General features: G+C 38.1%; 1 protein-coding gene across 3 annotated transcripts in view; it reads left to right on the top strand.

Annotated features, from left to right (window-relative positions):
* Positions 1 to 9,220, top strand: part of LOC308666165 (flavin-containing monooxygenase 1-like) — a 29,688-nt gene extending 20,468 nt beyond the window's left edge. For 2 of the 3 annotated variants that reach the window (XM_081324755.1, XM_081324757.1), the window contains exons 9-10: positions 2,558 to 2,630; positions 5,031 to 7,524. In XM_081324755.1, the coding sequence (XP_081180881.1) occupies positions 2,558 to 2,630; positions 5,031 to 5,373 (416 nt within the window). In that variant the 3' untranslated portion in view covers positions 5,374 to 7,524. Of the gene's footprint in view, positions 1 to 2,557; positions 2,631 to 5,030; positions 7,525 to 7,860 lie in introns of those variants that run through there. The other variant, XM_081324756.1, reaches the window with a different exon arrangement.
* Positions 9,221 to 17,065: the final 7,845 nt, after the last annotated feature.

The raw sequence follows: 17,065 nt of genomic DNA, 5'->3' as shown, positions 1-17,065 counted from the left end.
TCCTTATGGGTTGCACCTGGGGATCTAGCCTAAATGAGATTGGGGGACCCGTGTACCTTCCCAACTGCCCGTCGAACATGTCTGCAAATTCCTTGCAGACCGCTTCTAGGGACAAATGGCTCCGCGTCTGGTGAATCCCTGTGATTCCGATGCCCAACGCGTTAAACCACCCTAACCCCAGAAGGCTAGTCCGCTGGCCCTCGACGACCAGCACACTTAATTTGCCCTTGAATCCTTTGTACTGCACCCACACCGATGCCTCCCCCCGGACTTTAATCGGTGAATTTTGGAAGTCGGAGAGGGTCAGTCTGGATGACCTCAAGGGAACCCGCTGGCCGCTCCGCTTGCAAATGTCCAAAAACGTTTTGGCGGAGATGATGGACATGGCTGACCCTGAGTCCAACTCCATCATGCAGGGGACCCCTTGCAGCCTCACCCTCAGTTTTATTTTTGGGGTTAACGCCGCAAGAGCCCCTGTTCGGAAAACACCCGGCCATCCCGTCGTGTGACTCACAGTCAGTCCCTGCAACCGCTTCCTGGTACCTGTGGCATACTGGAACTCGGCTTCCACCTCGTGCAGGTTGTCCCACTGCTTGCTTCTGCAGACCGCTGCGATGTGCCCTGTTTTTCCGCACGTCCGACACTTCGCCGACTTGAAACGGCAGGTAGACTGGGGATGCTGTCCTCCGCAGCTCGCACAGTGGGTAGACCGGGAGCCGTTCGCGCCGCAGCCGGAGCACTGGGTAGACCGGGGTTGTCCGCAGCCGCTGTTCTGGGTAGACCGGGGACCGCAACCGCAATGCTGGGTAGACTGGGGGCGATTCGTGCTGTGGCCATGGAGCTGGGTAGACCGGGGTCCATTCACTCCGCATCTGCACTCCTGGTCTCTCTCGACTGCCGTGGCTGGTCTCGGTTCTTTCACAATGTCTCAGTTGGGGTTGAAGGATCGCTGTGGTCGGTTGATGGCATCCACCTCCAGCTCTGCCCCGTCTGCGTCGCTGCCCCTTCTCACCTGGTGGATGGATCCGCCTTCCCTCACCTCGGACTCCTCGGCTGCATCCCAGGCTAGGAATTCATCTTGGACATCCCTCAGGGTCAGTTTCTGCTTGGCAAAAAGTTTCTGGCGCAGCTTCCTGTCCCTCAACCCACAGACGAGCCGATCCTGCAGCCTGATTTCTAAATTTTCAAAATTGCAGAGGCGAGCTGCCTGCCTCAGAGCTGCCATGTATTGTTTGGCAGACTCACCTGGTCGCTGGTCCCACTTCTCGAAACAATACCGCCAGGCAATCTCGGACGTCTCGGGCTTGAAATGTTCAGTCAGCTTCGCCAGCAACTCGTTGTACCCGACGGAGTGGATGTCATCGGGAGCGCAGAGACCGACTGCCAGCTGGTACGTTTCCGTGCCGCAGCTGCAGAGCAGCACCGCCGCTCTCTGCCGGTCCTCCTTCACCCCGTTCGCTTGTAGGTAGCATTCGAGCTGCCCCACAAACGCTTCCCACTCCTCGGGGCGGCCGCTATTGAAAAGGGGATACTGACCCAGTTGTGTCATCCCGTCGTCTTGGTTGTCCTGCATCTGGATCCGGGGCTGCCGGTTGGCTTCCGTCCGCGGCTAGCGTTGTCCGGTGCAGTATCTCATCCTCGTCGCCAGTGCAAAGTCGCGTGGTCGCACAGAGAGACGGACACTTGAGCTGGGTAGTACTTTGTTTATTCGGATCAGGAATGAATCTGGGACAAAGGGGTTTACCTGGTGTTTCTTATACCTGCCCAGGTGAATGATGACCAATGGATTTGAACCTGGGCTTCCCGCCAGTGCAGGTGGCCAATAGGTTTGAACCCTGGCTTCCCGCCAGAGCTGACCACGCCTGGGGCTGTCAATGACTCACTCCATTCCGGCTTTTCCCGCCTTAGCGGTTATCGCCTGGAGCTGTCCAGCCCCCTGCTGCGCTGGCATTTCCTGTGTATGCTAGCAGCATACACTACACCATATAAGAGGGGCAGTTGCCCCTTTGTTTGCCAAGACTGTGCTACATCAATAAAGAATGTTATGCTGAACCCTGCTGTCCTGCGTCGTCCATCTTGGCCATGCGGTCCAGAGCCCACGATCTAACAAAACCCGTTTATTTACTTTATCTCTTCACTCTTGTTTGCAGAGTTGAAATGCAGGAGGGGGAAGCCAATTCCCCAAGTCAGAGGCTGCAACTTGTTTCACTTGTCAGTGTTTTCATGGTGGGGGTCTGTTTTTAAGATTAAGGTGAAAATAGTAGTAGGAAGCCTTGGAGTGGCAATTTACATCCATTTCAATTCTCAAAATATATCTCAGAATATATCTGTAAGGAAAACAAGTACACCTTCAACTGTAATCAGATCACTCCAGTTACATGATAATCACAGGATTGTTTCCATTTGGGCATTTTTTATTTGCTAATCTTCTTTGAAAGATAGATAGACAGACAGTTTTTCTGTTTGGTAATAGTCTTCCATTAAAGTCATTGTTTACTTCCTTTGGTGCAATAAAAACCATTCTAAAATATTGCTGAAACATTCTCTCTCCTTTCAGGTTTGTGTAAATTGCCTCCACCCAAAACCATGATGGAAGAAATCAATGAAAAGAAAAAAAACAAAGTCAACTGGTAAGTCTTTTTATGTAATGAAGACCATGTTGGACCAAATCTCCTTGGCTAGAAAAAAAAATGCACTGCAATTATTAGCTGACCAGCTTCCAGCTATGGGAAGAATCCAGAGAAAGGAATATTTTGGGAAATATTAAAAAGGCAGAATATATTTCTCCAAAGGATTTTAAAGGCAGAAACTAACCCTCCCCCCATGTCTCTCTGCCCCAAACAGAAACCAGGTCTGCAGAAATGCAGATGTGATAATCTTGTCAGAAAGATTGGAGTTAGGAAGCTGGGATTAGAAAGAAACATCCCTAGAATCAACAACCTCTCACACCAAAAGTCTAAAAGTCATCAGGCACAGCCCCAGGGAAGTAGGATATGACCTTTGGGACATAATAGGATTAACCCACCACCATCAGAATACCAGAAAGGCACACTCAGACTCAGGTCACAGTTCATGCCACAGGAACAACTCCAAACAAAAGCCCAAGAAGGTTTGAAAACCAACTCCCTACTATATGTGGTCAGTTTTTTTTCCAGAACCATCTTTCTGTCTGACTCTCTTCTTCAATAAACTGCAACCTTCTTTCTAAAGCAGTCTCCATGTTGTCTGCTCCCGGCTTGGACTGGACCCTGATGAAGATTTTTCCTTCAACACAGCACATGTTTGAAATTCAGAAAACACTAAAAATTTTATACAGCGTAAACATTGATTGCTAATATTTTTGTATTGCATGGCAGATAAACTATCTAATCATAAACTACCGCTGCTTCAAATGTGACAGGAACTAATATCTCTACTAAAGATCTCTTTGTCCAGAACTAAGAGTAATTTGTGTGACATGGATAAATCCTCAGCTAATGGCCTAAGCCTACTACCAGTAGTTCAGGTCATGTGGCTAAGTACTGGGAATATAGTTAAAAAGGCTGGAACCCTACTCCCACCTGGTTTAAGATTCCATGAATTCATAAGTACAAAAAACAAACAAAAGTTTAAAGAAAAAGCAGCTTCAAGCACCTCCCTCCTCATCTGGAGATAGAATCCTTGAAGTTGCACCCTATATTTGTGTGCATGTGTCTAGTGGTGTCTGTAGTTTTGGAGAACTACATCATCTCCCCTTCGTGGTGGCACCTCAACCTAGCAAATGACATTTTAGACATTTAAATGTGATTGATTTTTTAAAAAATTACAATGGATTGAAAAAAATGTTTTGAATAAGGGTTAAAAGACCAGATGATAAATGGAATATTTAAAGATTAAATATATTCTTAATTATGGTAAAAAAAGAATGGAAAAAGTTTGGAAATAAATATGTATTAGCTTAGGGAAAACATGGACTTTCAATAGTATACTATTTTTTATCCCTCTTTACTCTTGTTCTTTTTTTTTAGTTTTATTTATTCCTTAAGCCAGGTAAAAGTTATGGGATGGTTTACATGAGAAAAAATAGAATCAAATATTTAAATGTAATTAACTTTGAGAAAATCTTAACCAGTAAGAATGTCTTGAATATTGTGGGAAAAACAAATGTAAACAAGAACTGTAAACGGGTTCTATGATGAGGCAACCAGAATGACTAGATAGAAAAGAAATATTATATTGATGTGATTATGATTTGCAGAAATATTAGAAAAAAAATATACTCAATTGTTATCTATCAAAACAATAAGAACTGTATTAACTTAAGGTTGGTAAAAGAGAACATTAAGGGAAGAAGAGGAAATCATGTAAAGCTATTATGTGGATTATAGATCATAGAAACCAATTGTTAGCGAATGTTTTTTTAAAATGTAGACCCAGACAATACACTGTTTACTGAATATTAAAGTGATGGTGTTAAAAAAATAATAAAATATATTATAAAAAAAATAGCTGCCGGTTCTGCCAAAGTGGTGCAAACTTGGCTAAATCCCACCACTGGTCCCTCTTTAATTTTTTTTTACAAAGGAGCAGAGTAGTCCTCACTTCTAAAACAGAAGCAGCTTCTCTTCTTCATTTGGAGATGATCCAGGGCCTCCCTCACAATCTGGACTAGAATTTTGATTGCTGGAAAAAGTTCTATGTGTGCACAAGGGCCCCTTTCAGATACTGGAAAAACTAGTTGAAATTGTGCTGCCTTCATACCTCAGTCAGGTGAATTGTGTTGCCTCTGCTGTATGAGGCAAATAATGGTATTGCACACATTGCTAAATTCATTTCAAATGGTAAGTATTTCTGCTTATCTAAATTAAATCATAACAAGTACAATATAACATTTCCAAACAGAATTGTAGACATTTTAAGTTTTGGAGGAAGCTAAATATTAATGATCCAGACTCCCCAAGAAAAAGAACAGAATTTCCTATGCCAGGTTTGTATTTTAATTTGCTAACTGTACATATTTGCTGTCTCTTCCTTTCTCCTATTTGATTAAGGTTTGGCGTGTCCTTTGATGAAGTCCTGAAAACAGATTGCCTTGTGTACTGTGATGAACTTGGTTCCTTCATTGGTATTAAACCTAGTGTGCCAGCTCTACTTCTCAAAGATCCCATGCTAGCAATGAAGATTTTCTTTGGCCCCTGCTCCCCCTACCAGTATCGTCTGACTGGACCAGGAAAGTGGGATGGGGCCAGAAATGCCATCCTGAAACAGTGGGAAAGAGTCCTGAAGCCCATAAGAATCCGAGTTGTGGAAGATCCCTTGAATTGCTTCTCTTGCCTATTGAAAGGGCTTGCCATATTTGTTATCTTGGTTGGAATTTACCTCAGTTTCAATTAGTTTTTGCAGACCACTTTGGGACAACCAGGTGCAAATTTCTCTTTTAAAAAAGATGTGCTACTCCAGGCACCTCTTCAAAAAGTTAGAGTTCTCTAAATACTATTACAAATGTTAATTTTGAATTTATTTACTTGACCAGATAGTAATCAGATTAATTACATTTGATTTTAGTCAAAAGTAAAAAAAAAAAGATGTAAATGTTGACCTGACACAGTTAACTATTTTTTGAAGGGCAGCCTTGGTACACTACACGAAAGGCAGCATCTAGCCATCAGCTTTAGCCATGACATTTTCTTGAGTTTGTTTTAGTCATAATATAAAAAGTCCTGCTAGAATATATAAAAGTTTCAACTGATTGATCTTTCTGTGGCCAGAAAAGTAGGACACGATTAAACTTCCTGTTCCCCAAAGGCCAGTAGTCAGAGCCATTGTGATTAATACTTATTGATAGAAATACTTTTCACAAGTCTTTCTAATCCCCTTCAAATTCATTCAGATCCACATTGTTTGAGCAAATTCCATATTTCATGTGAAAGATCCCAGTCTGCTTTCTAAAAGCAAAACAACTACATTGCTGTGCTTTGCATTCATCTTATGTCATCTGCAATTCTACTTGCCTAAGAGGTTCCGATGCTTGTGCAAGCATCTCTTTCTGCCTGTCAGTCCTTCAGGGTAATACAGGCAGGAAACCAAAACATGGGTACGAATGCTACCTTTATTGTAAGGTTACAATAACAGAGCCTAAAAGCATTTCTCTCCCCTCCCCCGCCCTGCGCCCCCCTTTACTTTCCACAGAATTAGGAAGAGTCCCTTCTGAGATGCTTTTTCCACCTGCATTCCCCATTTGGACTCAAATTTTGTTTATCAGACCATTGTTTAGACTGCAGTTCTTCCTCCTGTCTCGCAAGGTTATTTTCACAGCCTGTTACATCACCCTTCTAGTCAGCACCTGAAAGAATCGGAGGCTTTGGTCATATCTACTATAGGTAGTCCTCAACTTACAAACATTTGTTTAGTGATCATTCGAAGTTACAATGTCACTGGAAACAGTGATTTATTACCGTTTTTCACTCTTACAACTGTCACAGCATCCTCAAGATTACATGATCAAAATTCGGTCACTTGGCAATTGACATGTTTTATTAATTTTCTATTTTCATAAACAAGTGCTCAATAGACAATGTAATGACTGAGTCCATTAGTGATTCTGTGGTACATATAAGCTTCTTCCAACTAAGTCCAATATTAAACCCGCCAGTACATCCTCTCTTCTTTTGGTAATAACCATTTTTCCACACTAAGCAAATACAATTCTTATTATTGTTAGTAAATATACAATTGCATATCAACATTTGTTACATTTTTCTAATATCAATAATATCAGTTTAAAATATTTTTTCTAGCCAAAGCATATCTTAATTGTATTTGCACTCAATTTCCACTTATTTAATCCATATCCTATTTTTGCTTTTTTCAATTTTAATTTCATGTTCAAAATATCCCATTCATTTATAATTTCAAAACAAGTTATATTTGGGCAACCAGAAGCATTCCTTATTCAAAGTTCTTAACATATTCTTATTTCCCTTTTCATACCAAGATATAATATTCTGATTACAAATCCTACAGTAACTATCTAGTTATAATAATACTAATATTTCCAACAATTTATTCTTAACCATATTCAAACCTCTAATTAATAATATAGCATCCCTCTAATAGGTCAAAGCTTCTGTTTCCTTCAATCTTACTCTAGCTTTCTTTCTTTGCCAACTAACTTTCCAAGTCAGTGCATTTGGATCATCAAATAATTATTCCTCTATTTTTGTATATATTATTTGAAACAAGCGAAACAGTTTGGTTAAAGTGTTTTTGGAAGAGCTAGCCTGTTGATATTCTTTAAACAACCTCCCTCCTTTTCCAGTTCCCCACAGTTCTATTAACAACTTTATCTTCCATTCCATCTGCTCTCCTTCCTTGTCATTCAGTATGTTCTGAAGCCTTGGTTTATAAAATGTCTTTTCCGTTTCCAATATTATCATTGTGTCTTCTGAGTTTTCATGTATCTGAGTCTGGTCATTAGTTTCTTCCTTTAGATCATCAATGTTTGTGTCAGCATTCTCTAGTTTTCCTATTTTCTGGGTTGCTGGTTCCTTCTCTGTAGTTATTTTCTGAGTTTGTAGATTTAAATTAGAAAATTGTTCTTTTATCTCCTTTGTGTTATTAACCCAGATTGTTGGGGGCAATAAGCTGACTTTGTAAAAATGCCGCTTGGGGGGGCCCGAAAGCCCTAATAAGCAGGTATATACATAGAATGAAGGCTATTGCTAAGCACATTGTGCTTTAGATTGTAAGCCGCCCTGAGTCTTCGGAGAAGGGCGGGATATAAATGGGATTTTAAAAAAATTAGTATTTATGTTCAAAATTTAGACAGGCCAAATTTATATATTATATATTAACACATATATATTTTTTTATTCCTACCAGATATGTTTGCAACACCAGGACATTAATTTACTCCATAGAACATTATGCTATCTTTTAAAATAATGGAAGCTCATAGAGAATATATGTTTCAGAACTCAGAACCTTGCTTTCAGCATAGTTGAACTTGATCCCTTGGGAAAAGTCTCATGTGGGATATGAAAGCAATATGATTCCTTAACCTGACAACTAACTTTAGAGGTTTCATGTTACTATGATCAGTAATGGATATAGATATATGCAATTTTATGCTATAATTCTCTCAAGGCTCAGTCATCATTGTTAGTAATCAGATATAATGGGAACTATACTTTAAAAAATTGTGAAAGTTCAATATGAACTTGACAAAAATATCAATATTCAGAACTCTTAACTGAAGTTTCATAATCCTATCTTAGATACTAAACTTCATGATATTAGTTTGAATAATCGTGCCTATTAAAACCTCTTTTTCTATTTCCTTTTATATTGGTGCATTCTCCAAAGAAATTCGCTTGCACTACATCAAACATAATTAAACTTTAACTTCATTACTAGTGCTTGCAGTGAGCGATATAGTTTTACTTCAATTTTGATACTGAACAATTTATTCTCCTTAGATTCCAAGGTATTCAATACCAAAAACTTTCTTCGGTGCCACAATTCAAAGGCACTGATTCTTTATCCTTTTTGATTGTTAAATTAGTTTTGATATGTTAAATTGATAAGACTGTGGCCTTGACAATAGGTACCTTTGAGGTCAAGATATTATGCTTGAGAACTTAAAGGCGCTGGTATGGAAGCCTGCTTGGCACAAAAAAAAAGCCAGAGTTAAGATTTTAAAAATGGGTTCTTTTCTTTTGTGATTTATAATGATAGAGCCTAAAATTTCTTTTAATGGGCTAAAGGGAGTCTTTAATAGATATAAATTGATTTTATATTTAGGATTTAGATTTTCAAGGGAAATGAAAATCAGCTATTGGAACATAGTTTTGAATTATACTATAGAACTTGGAATGATATAATAAAAGATACTTTATTAATAATTAATGAACCACTAAGATGAGAAATAGAATGTATTTGTGAAATAAAATAAGAATGTATTTAAGCAAACAATATATGTATTTTAGATATGACAACTACTATATAATGAAATAGGAGAAATTTGGGTTACCCAAAAACTAGGTATTATGGATACTAAAGGCTAATTTAGAGCAATGTAATTGAAATTAGGTAAAATTTAAAAACAGGACATGGATAAGTATAAGTTAAAATATATTGATAATTGTCTCAACTGACCATGCTATAACTAGAAATGTATTAATTTGATTGTGATATTGTAATTAAGGGAATTGGAGAGGGAATTTTTCCTTATATAACCTGAGATATGCAATCACCACGTTGCTTCATAAATATCTGAATGTAAAATTGAAAAATTAATAAAAAATTTAAGTTCTCAAGCATAATATCTTGACCGCAAAGGTACCTATTGTCAAGGCCACAGTCTTATCAATTTAACATATCAAAACTAATTTTAAAAAAAGATATTATGCTTTGCAAATTGCATTATAAACACTTTAAATAATATCATCTGAAATATATGTTTAATACCATTGATATTTTGCTATCAGATATGCTGTTATAATAAACAAATTGTACTTTAAACACAAATAATTTTATATTAACTACATTCACAATTTTAAATGTCATTGCATAATAATTAGCAAGAATTTCTATTCATGATATGAAATAGATGACAAATTTCAAAAGGAAAAAATGTTACACCAGAGCACAAAATGGGAGTGACGGGGACCCTACACCACCAGGCTGAAGATTTGCCTATCAGCAAAGAGGGAAAAGAAGAACTAAAGCACATCAAGGAAGCCCTCAGAACTTGTGACTGTACCACAGGTCTGCAACCCGCGGCTCTGGAGCCGCATGAGGCTCTTTCAGCCGTCTCCTGCGGCTCCCAGTCCTCTGCCATGTGCAGTCCAAAAAAAAAAAGGTGGGACTAAAAAAGTTCAACCAATCAATTCAAATATGCAGGGTAGGTGCATATCTCGCCTTGGCTCCACTCTTCAGTCAAACCCTGTTCTGTGCATGTGCGTATGTATGCGTATGTGCACACATTTTTTTGCGGCTCCCAGTTTTTCCTTTTGTGAGGGAACCGGTTCCGAGTGGCTCTTTCACTGTTTCAGTTTGCCGACCCCTGGGCTATACCAACTGGGCCTTCATCAAATCCAGAAAAAGATCAGCAAGAGTTCCTCCATAACAGAGAAAAAAAGAGAACAAACAAAGCCACAATGTCACTCCATACATTGCGGGAATACCTGAAAAGCTCAGGAGGATTTTCAACCAACATAACATGCATACACACTTAAACCCAGGAATACACTAAGACAGAAGCTTGTTCATCCGAAGGATAAAACACCCAGACACAAATTGAGCAATGTGGTATATGAAAGACAATGCAATGAGACATGTGCAGATCTGTACATTGGAAAAACAAAACAATCACTTCACAAAGGCATGGTAGAACGTAGGAGAACAAATTCATCAGGACAAGATTCAGCTGTTCATTTGCATTTGAATGACAAAGGCCACTCTTTTGAAGACAGCAAAGTCCACATTCTGGACAGAGAACCACTAGATCAGACATGTCAAACACAAGGCCCGGGGGCCAGATCCGGCCTGCGAAGTGGTTTCATGTGGCCCACGAAGCCATCCTGGAAACAGTGAGGGAACGGCCCCCACTGCCTTGGCCCTGGCCCAGAGACCCTCCTTCTGCCAGAGACCCTCAGGTCTGTCCCACTCCTGCCCAGGCCCCCATAGGCACCCTTGATGCGAATGATGTAGAGCTGGCCATGCCCACCCAGTAGGCCATACGCACTCTAGCCACGCCCACCCAGTAGGCCAGGACCACCCAGGCCATACCCACCCAGCCCCCTGAGGGAAACCGCAATGCTGATGCGGCCCTCAATGAAATTGAGTTTGACGCCCCTGCACTAGATTGAAAGAGGGGTAAAAGAGGCCATCTATGTTAAAACTGAACAGTCCTCTCTCAACAGAAGGGAAGAGATAAGATACCACCTACTGGTATCTCCTGTTTACCACACAGTCCTTTCAGCAGTTTCAAGAGAGGGCTTCACACACCCATTTGCACTCTGATTCAGGTGACCCTGAGGGCACAGATTAACCCCAAGTGGCCTGAATGACTTTCAGAGAGCTAATGATTGACCTTCACAGTGCCAAACTCCAGATGACTACAAGGAATATAAATCCTTCCATCATTGAGGCAGAACCAAAAAAAGTTTCTCGGATGAGAAGCGAAATGTCTTCAAGGAAAAACAAAGAAAATCCAGTTGCCTTTCAAAAAAAGCACCTTTTGGGACAACCCTGACCTGGATGACTGAGAATCTCCATAGACATTCATTAAATGTTGTAAGACTGTTGTAAATCAAACACTAGCCATATCTACAGTGAACATAAGAGCTATCCAACAATTGCAGGAAGAGACATCTGGAAATGCAATCAGAATGGTACATTCTGTCCCTTCCCATAAGCTCTCCAAGCAGAAACATTTCACTATGATGAAAGCACGTTTTCATTTTCCTGTAAACTGATGTTTTGCTGGTTCTTTGCAATCTTTAAATGCATACTGGTTATGAGGCCTATCAATGCTTCTGTAAACGATGCTTTCTGTGCAGATTACCACCTCCTTTTTTTTAAAGGAAAGGGATTTAAATAATTTTTAAGATGTTAGGTAGGGAGCCTAGTGGGTGCAAACGTCCATGAGCAAATGGTGATCTACAAGAAGAAAATTGCTTGTTCTCTCTCACTAACAAGGAAAAATGCAGTGCAATTCAGCAAGAAAATATTCCTGGGAGACCACAATACTTGTGGGTGATCTTCGAACATGAGTAGTGCAACTCTCAGTAACTTTTGATAACTTCAACATATAATAAACAATAGTGGTAAGCACATGTATCAAACTAACTTCCTGGTCCATGGAGGAATTGAGGCACTGTTTTACAGTAACGTTCCCGCTTGAAAGGGAGATTTTGGGGAGCAGAAGAGAGGTTGTATCAAAAGTCTTCCATCGTGTTGTACCATAGAGGTCAACTCTGACACCCTTATTTAGCATTAATATGAAGTTAATTTGTATCATCAATAAACAGATAATATCCAGTTGAATATCACAACCTTGGACCAAGAAAAAGAATGCATACAGTACGTAGATGGTCTGGAGGTGTCTGGAGACAATGGTTCTAGATTGGGAAGAAAGGCTCAGATTTAATCCCAGCACTACAGAATCCCACTAATTTATTTATTTATTTATTTATTTTATTATATTTATATACCGCCCTTTCCCGAAGGACTCAGAGCGGTTTACAGGGTGGTTAAAACAAAAAATACAAAAGTTAAAAACAGATTTAAAAAATTATATCCGTCCCTGAACAAATAAAACCCCAGTTAAAATTAAAATTAAAATTAAAATTCTCAGCCCTTCTTTGTGTGAAATGTTCATAATCTGGAAACCTGCCCTGGAAACAAAACCATTGGAAAGACTGAGGATGATCACTTATCTCTCATGCACCATTTCAACCTTTTCTAGGTGTCACAATATCTGGAGCATTCAACATCTGAGCCTTGCAAATAAGCCCACTGATGCTACTCAGATAATATCGGCCTGCTGCAAACATTTGCAAGAGAAAAGCATGAACCATATCTCTCTTTGGGGCGGTTACAAGTCAAATACAAGTTATGATTTGTGTAGGGAAAACAATTATGTAAATACACCAGTAAAACTCTTTATGTAGACATTGCTGGAACATTTGTTTTAAAGTAAAGTTGAAGAGGGGAAAGATGAAGCAGGTAGAAAGTGCTTCCTATTAAAGTGAGAGTTTGGGATTAATGAAAACACTGCAAAGTTTAATAAACCTCTGCACAAACTTTCCCCACAACTGTGGCGGATTGTGCAATGCTGCCTTCTATAAAGCTGTGTGAGGAGAGTCTGCTGTTTTCAGTAAAATTTGCTGATTAAAGAGAAAAGGAGAAAACATGCCTCTCGATTAACACATCTATTTAAGGTATGTACAATAATTTTCTTTTCCCCCACCCAAAAAAAAGCAGCTACTGGAGGGAACATTTTCACTGTCTTCTCTATCCCTCCCCCCCCCCGCCGCAAATTTCTTTTCCTCTCTTTCTTTCTGTTCTTAATTCCTGCCAGATGAGTCAAAGTCCTTCGGACAGCATAAATACAAGTGATTTCTCTTTTCCTCCTTAGGGCCTCCTCCACAGTTTAACTTTTAGAAATGCTCCATTCATGCTGCTGCAAAGAAAGAAATCTGGAACATTTTTGTTTCTTAACCACAGTAGCAACAACAATTTTTTTATTGAAAAGTTTTAAAATACATTTTAAAAACATAAACTCCCTCCCTCCCCCTCCCCCTCCCCCCCACTTCCCCTCCCTCCCCCCCACTTCCCCGAGCTGAATACAGGGTATTAACTTTTACAAACTTAAGCTAAAATATGCTAACTAACTAAAAAAAACACTTTAAATTCTATCGTGCTTTAACTCCTCTTAAACATAACTAAATAACTAAATAATAATAACTAAATAATAATACATCTTATAATACTAATACTTATTCATATGCTAAATAAAACTATTTAGTCCCATATTTATTCTGAATATAATCGATCCACCTTCTCCATTCCAAAATATATCTCAGTTGCGATTGTTCTTTCAAATATGCTGAGATTTTTGCCATTTCTGCCAGGTTTGAAACTTTTAAAGTCCACTCTTCTATCGTAGGCAGGTTCTCCTTCTTCCAATATTGAGATACCAAAAGTCTTGCTGTCGTTATTAAATTCAACATCAATTTGGTTTCTATAACAGTACAATCTGCAATAATAATACCCAACAGAAATAACTGTGGAGAAAACCTTATCTTTTTCTTAAATATTTTCTGCATATTCCACCAAATTTTAATCCAAAAAGCTTTAACCTTTTTGCAAGTCCACCATATATGATAATACATTGCATCATCACAACCACACCTCCAACATTTAGGCTGATAATTTGGATACATACATGCTAATTTTTTAGGATCTAAATGCCATCTATAAAACATTTTATAAAAATTCTCTCTTAAATTTTGTGCTTGTGTGAATTTTACATTTCTGACCCAAATTTTTCCCCAAATATCCATCGTTATTGGCTCCTGAAAATTCTGGCCCCATTTTATCATACAATCTTTAACAAGTTCCATTTCTGAATCTATTTCTATCAATGCATTATATGTCCTTCTTATATGCGCTTGACTTTGATCTCTGATTTGTTTTACCAAATTTTCATCAGTTGTCAAAATTCCAATTTTCTGGTCTTCTTTCCATCTAGCTTGTAACTGCCCATACTGAAGCCAGGTCTGAACTATTTTTTCTTCTTTTAAAATATTAAACGACTTTAATTGCCATACATTCCTTTCCATTCTAAGAATTTCTTTATAAGTAGTCACATCATGTTTAAATCTCACACTTATATTTTCTATTGCGTGTTTAGGTATTGCCCAAATTGGTATATTATAATTTAACTTGTATCAATATTTTTTCCAAACTCGCAACAGAGCATATCTTAATATATGAGTTTTAAAGATATTATTTACCTTCTTATCATACAACAAATATGCATGCCAACCATATAATAAATCACATCCCTCAATATTCAATAATCTTCCTTGTGTTAAATTAAACCAATCACTAATTGATGATAAAACCGCAGCCTCATTATATAATTTAAAATTGGGCATTTTAAGACCACCTCTTTCACGTATATCTTGTATTATCTTAAGTTTTACTCTCGGTCTTTTCCCTGCCCAAACAAATTTATTAATACCTTTCTGCTATTCTTCCAAGTTTGAGTCTTTTTTAAGTATAGGTATCATTTGAAACAAGAATAAAATTTTTGGTAAGACATTCATTTTCACTGCTGCAATTCTTCCCAATAAAGACAATTGTAATTTTCTCCAACTATCTAACTCTTTTGTACTTTTAACCATAACAATTCATAATTATTTTTATATAATTTCACATTTGAAACTGAAATATATACCCCTAAATATTTAATCTTTTTAACAATTTCAAATCCTGTTAATTTTCCTAGGACTTCCTTTTGTTCTATAGTCATATTTTTAGACAATATTTTAGTTTTTTGCCTATTTATCTTAAATCCAGAAACTTTTCCATATTGCAAAATTATCTCCATCAAATCTACAACCGACAAAGTCGGTTGACTTAATGTAATAACCAAGTCATCCACAAACGCCCTTAATCTATAGTCTTGATCTTTTATTTTAATTCCCTTTATCTTATTTGAATCACGTAACTTGATCAATAATATTTCTAATGTTAAAACAAACAACAAAGGTGACAACGGACATCCCTGTCTTGTACCTTTTCAATTTTACAAGCTTCTGTTAAACTACCATTAATTATTATTTGAGCTGTTTGTTTCTGATATATTGCCCTAATAGGTTGTAAAAACCTATCCCCAAACTCCATCTTCTCCAATACTTTAAATAAAAATTGCCAATTTAATTGATCAAAGGCCTTTTCAGCATCCAAAAAAATCAGGGCCACAGGGACTTGATTATTTTTTTCCAAAAATTCTAATAAATTTACAATATGTCTCACATTATTTTTCATTTGTCTACCACTTATAAATCCTGTTTGACCACTATGAATCTTTTGCTGCATAACCTTCATTAATCTATTTGCTAAAATTTTAGCAAATATCTTATAATCAGTATTTAAAAGCGATATTGGTCTGTAATTTTTAGTTTGAGTAAGATCTTGATCTTCCTTTGGAATTAACGTTATAAAAGCTGTTTTCCACGAAGGAGGCACTTCTCCTCCAGACTGAATTGTTCTAAATAATTCTTTTAGAGGTTCCACCATTTCTATTTGTAAGTTTTTATAATAAATGGCTGTCAAACCATCTGTTCCAGGTGCCTTACCCACTTTTAATTGTTTAATTGCTAAAATAATTTCTTCAACAGTTATCAATTGATTCATTCCTTCCCTTTGCTCTTGTGCAAGTACAGGGATATTCACACCTTGTAAATATCTATCTATATCTAAACCTTGAGTTACATCCCTAACATATAATTTGGAATAAAAGCAACAACAAATTTTAACTTTTGTTCCTTTGTTTGGCCTGTGCTTGTGATTAAATCTCATGTCCAAAACATTTTTGCCCAAAGGCAGATAAATTTGCACAGGCAGGTTCTGCAAAAATTTATTAATCAACAATTCTGTTCCATGAATATTGCACAGATTATCCTGCAGAATGCATTTAAAAGATACCCTTGTGATCACAAAACGAGGTGGGCAAAAACTTTTTAGGAAACAAAATAAATGAGTTCAAACTGTTATAAAAACAGGAAGTAGTATCATATCAATATGCTTTTATTTGCAAAAAGTATGCTCAGAAAGCAACTTCAGAAATAAGTTATGGGAAAAACATACTTTAGCCCAGGGGTCCCCAACCCCTGGTCCGTGGACCAGTACTGGGCCGCAGCATGCCAGCAACTGGTCCGCACAAAGTCCCCATCCACGGGATGCAGACAGCATGCAAAACTACACCCCCTCCAGTCCATGGAAAAACCTCTCTCCACAGAACTGGTCCCTGGTGCCCAAAAGATTGGGGACCTCTGCTTTAGCCCTAGGACAAAAGCGTACTTTAGCCCTAGGACAAATCCACATGAGAGTTTTATATACTCTTTCAACTGGTTTTGAGAGGCAAGAAGCATTTTCCCTGCACTCTAGATTTTAGCTGCAATACTGTATTGAAAACAAGTCCATACGCTGCATCTCTGGATATGTTGGCAGCTGAGAAAAGGAGAGTTTGTAAAAAGAAAGGCAGAATTGCAAAAAAGTAAAAATCGCTGGTTGTTGTAGAAGAAACAAAAATGAGCCCAAATTGTTTTTGTGCAAGACAGAATATTTGTGATAGTCTGCAATTTACTTCCTGGTCAGCATTTAATCTCTACAAATTAAATACAAAATATTTAACCATTCTATAGTTGCTTGGGGAAGGGAAATGTTCTGCTGAGAAATAAATTTTGCATTTTTTTTAGCAGCACCCTTTCCTGATTCTTTTTTATTTTATTTTGCAAAATTCAAAATAAGTTCACCATACTTCTAAATGTGCACAGGTACATGTAGA

This window comes from Vipera berus, assembly GCF_964194415.1.
Source record: "Vipera berus genome assembly, chromosome: 3".
NCBI lineage: Eukaryota > Metazoa > Chordata > Lepidosauria > Squamata > Viperidae > Vipera > Vipera berus.
The sequence above is the reverse complement of the archived record's forward strand: the minus strand, read 5'-3'. Positions and strand labels throughout refer to the sequence as shown.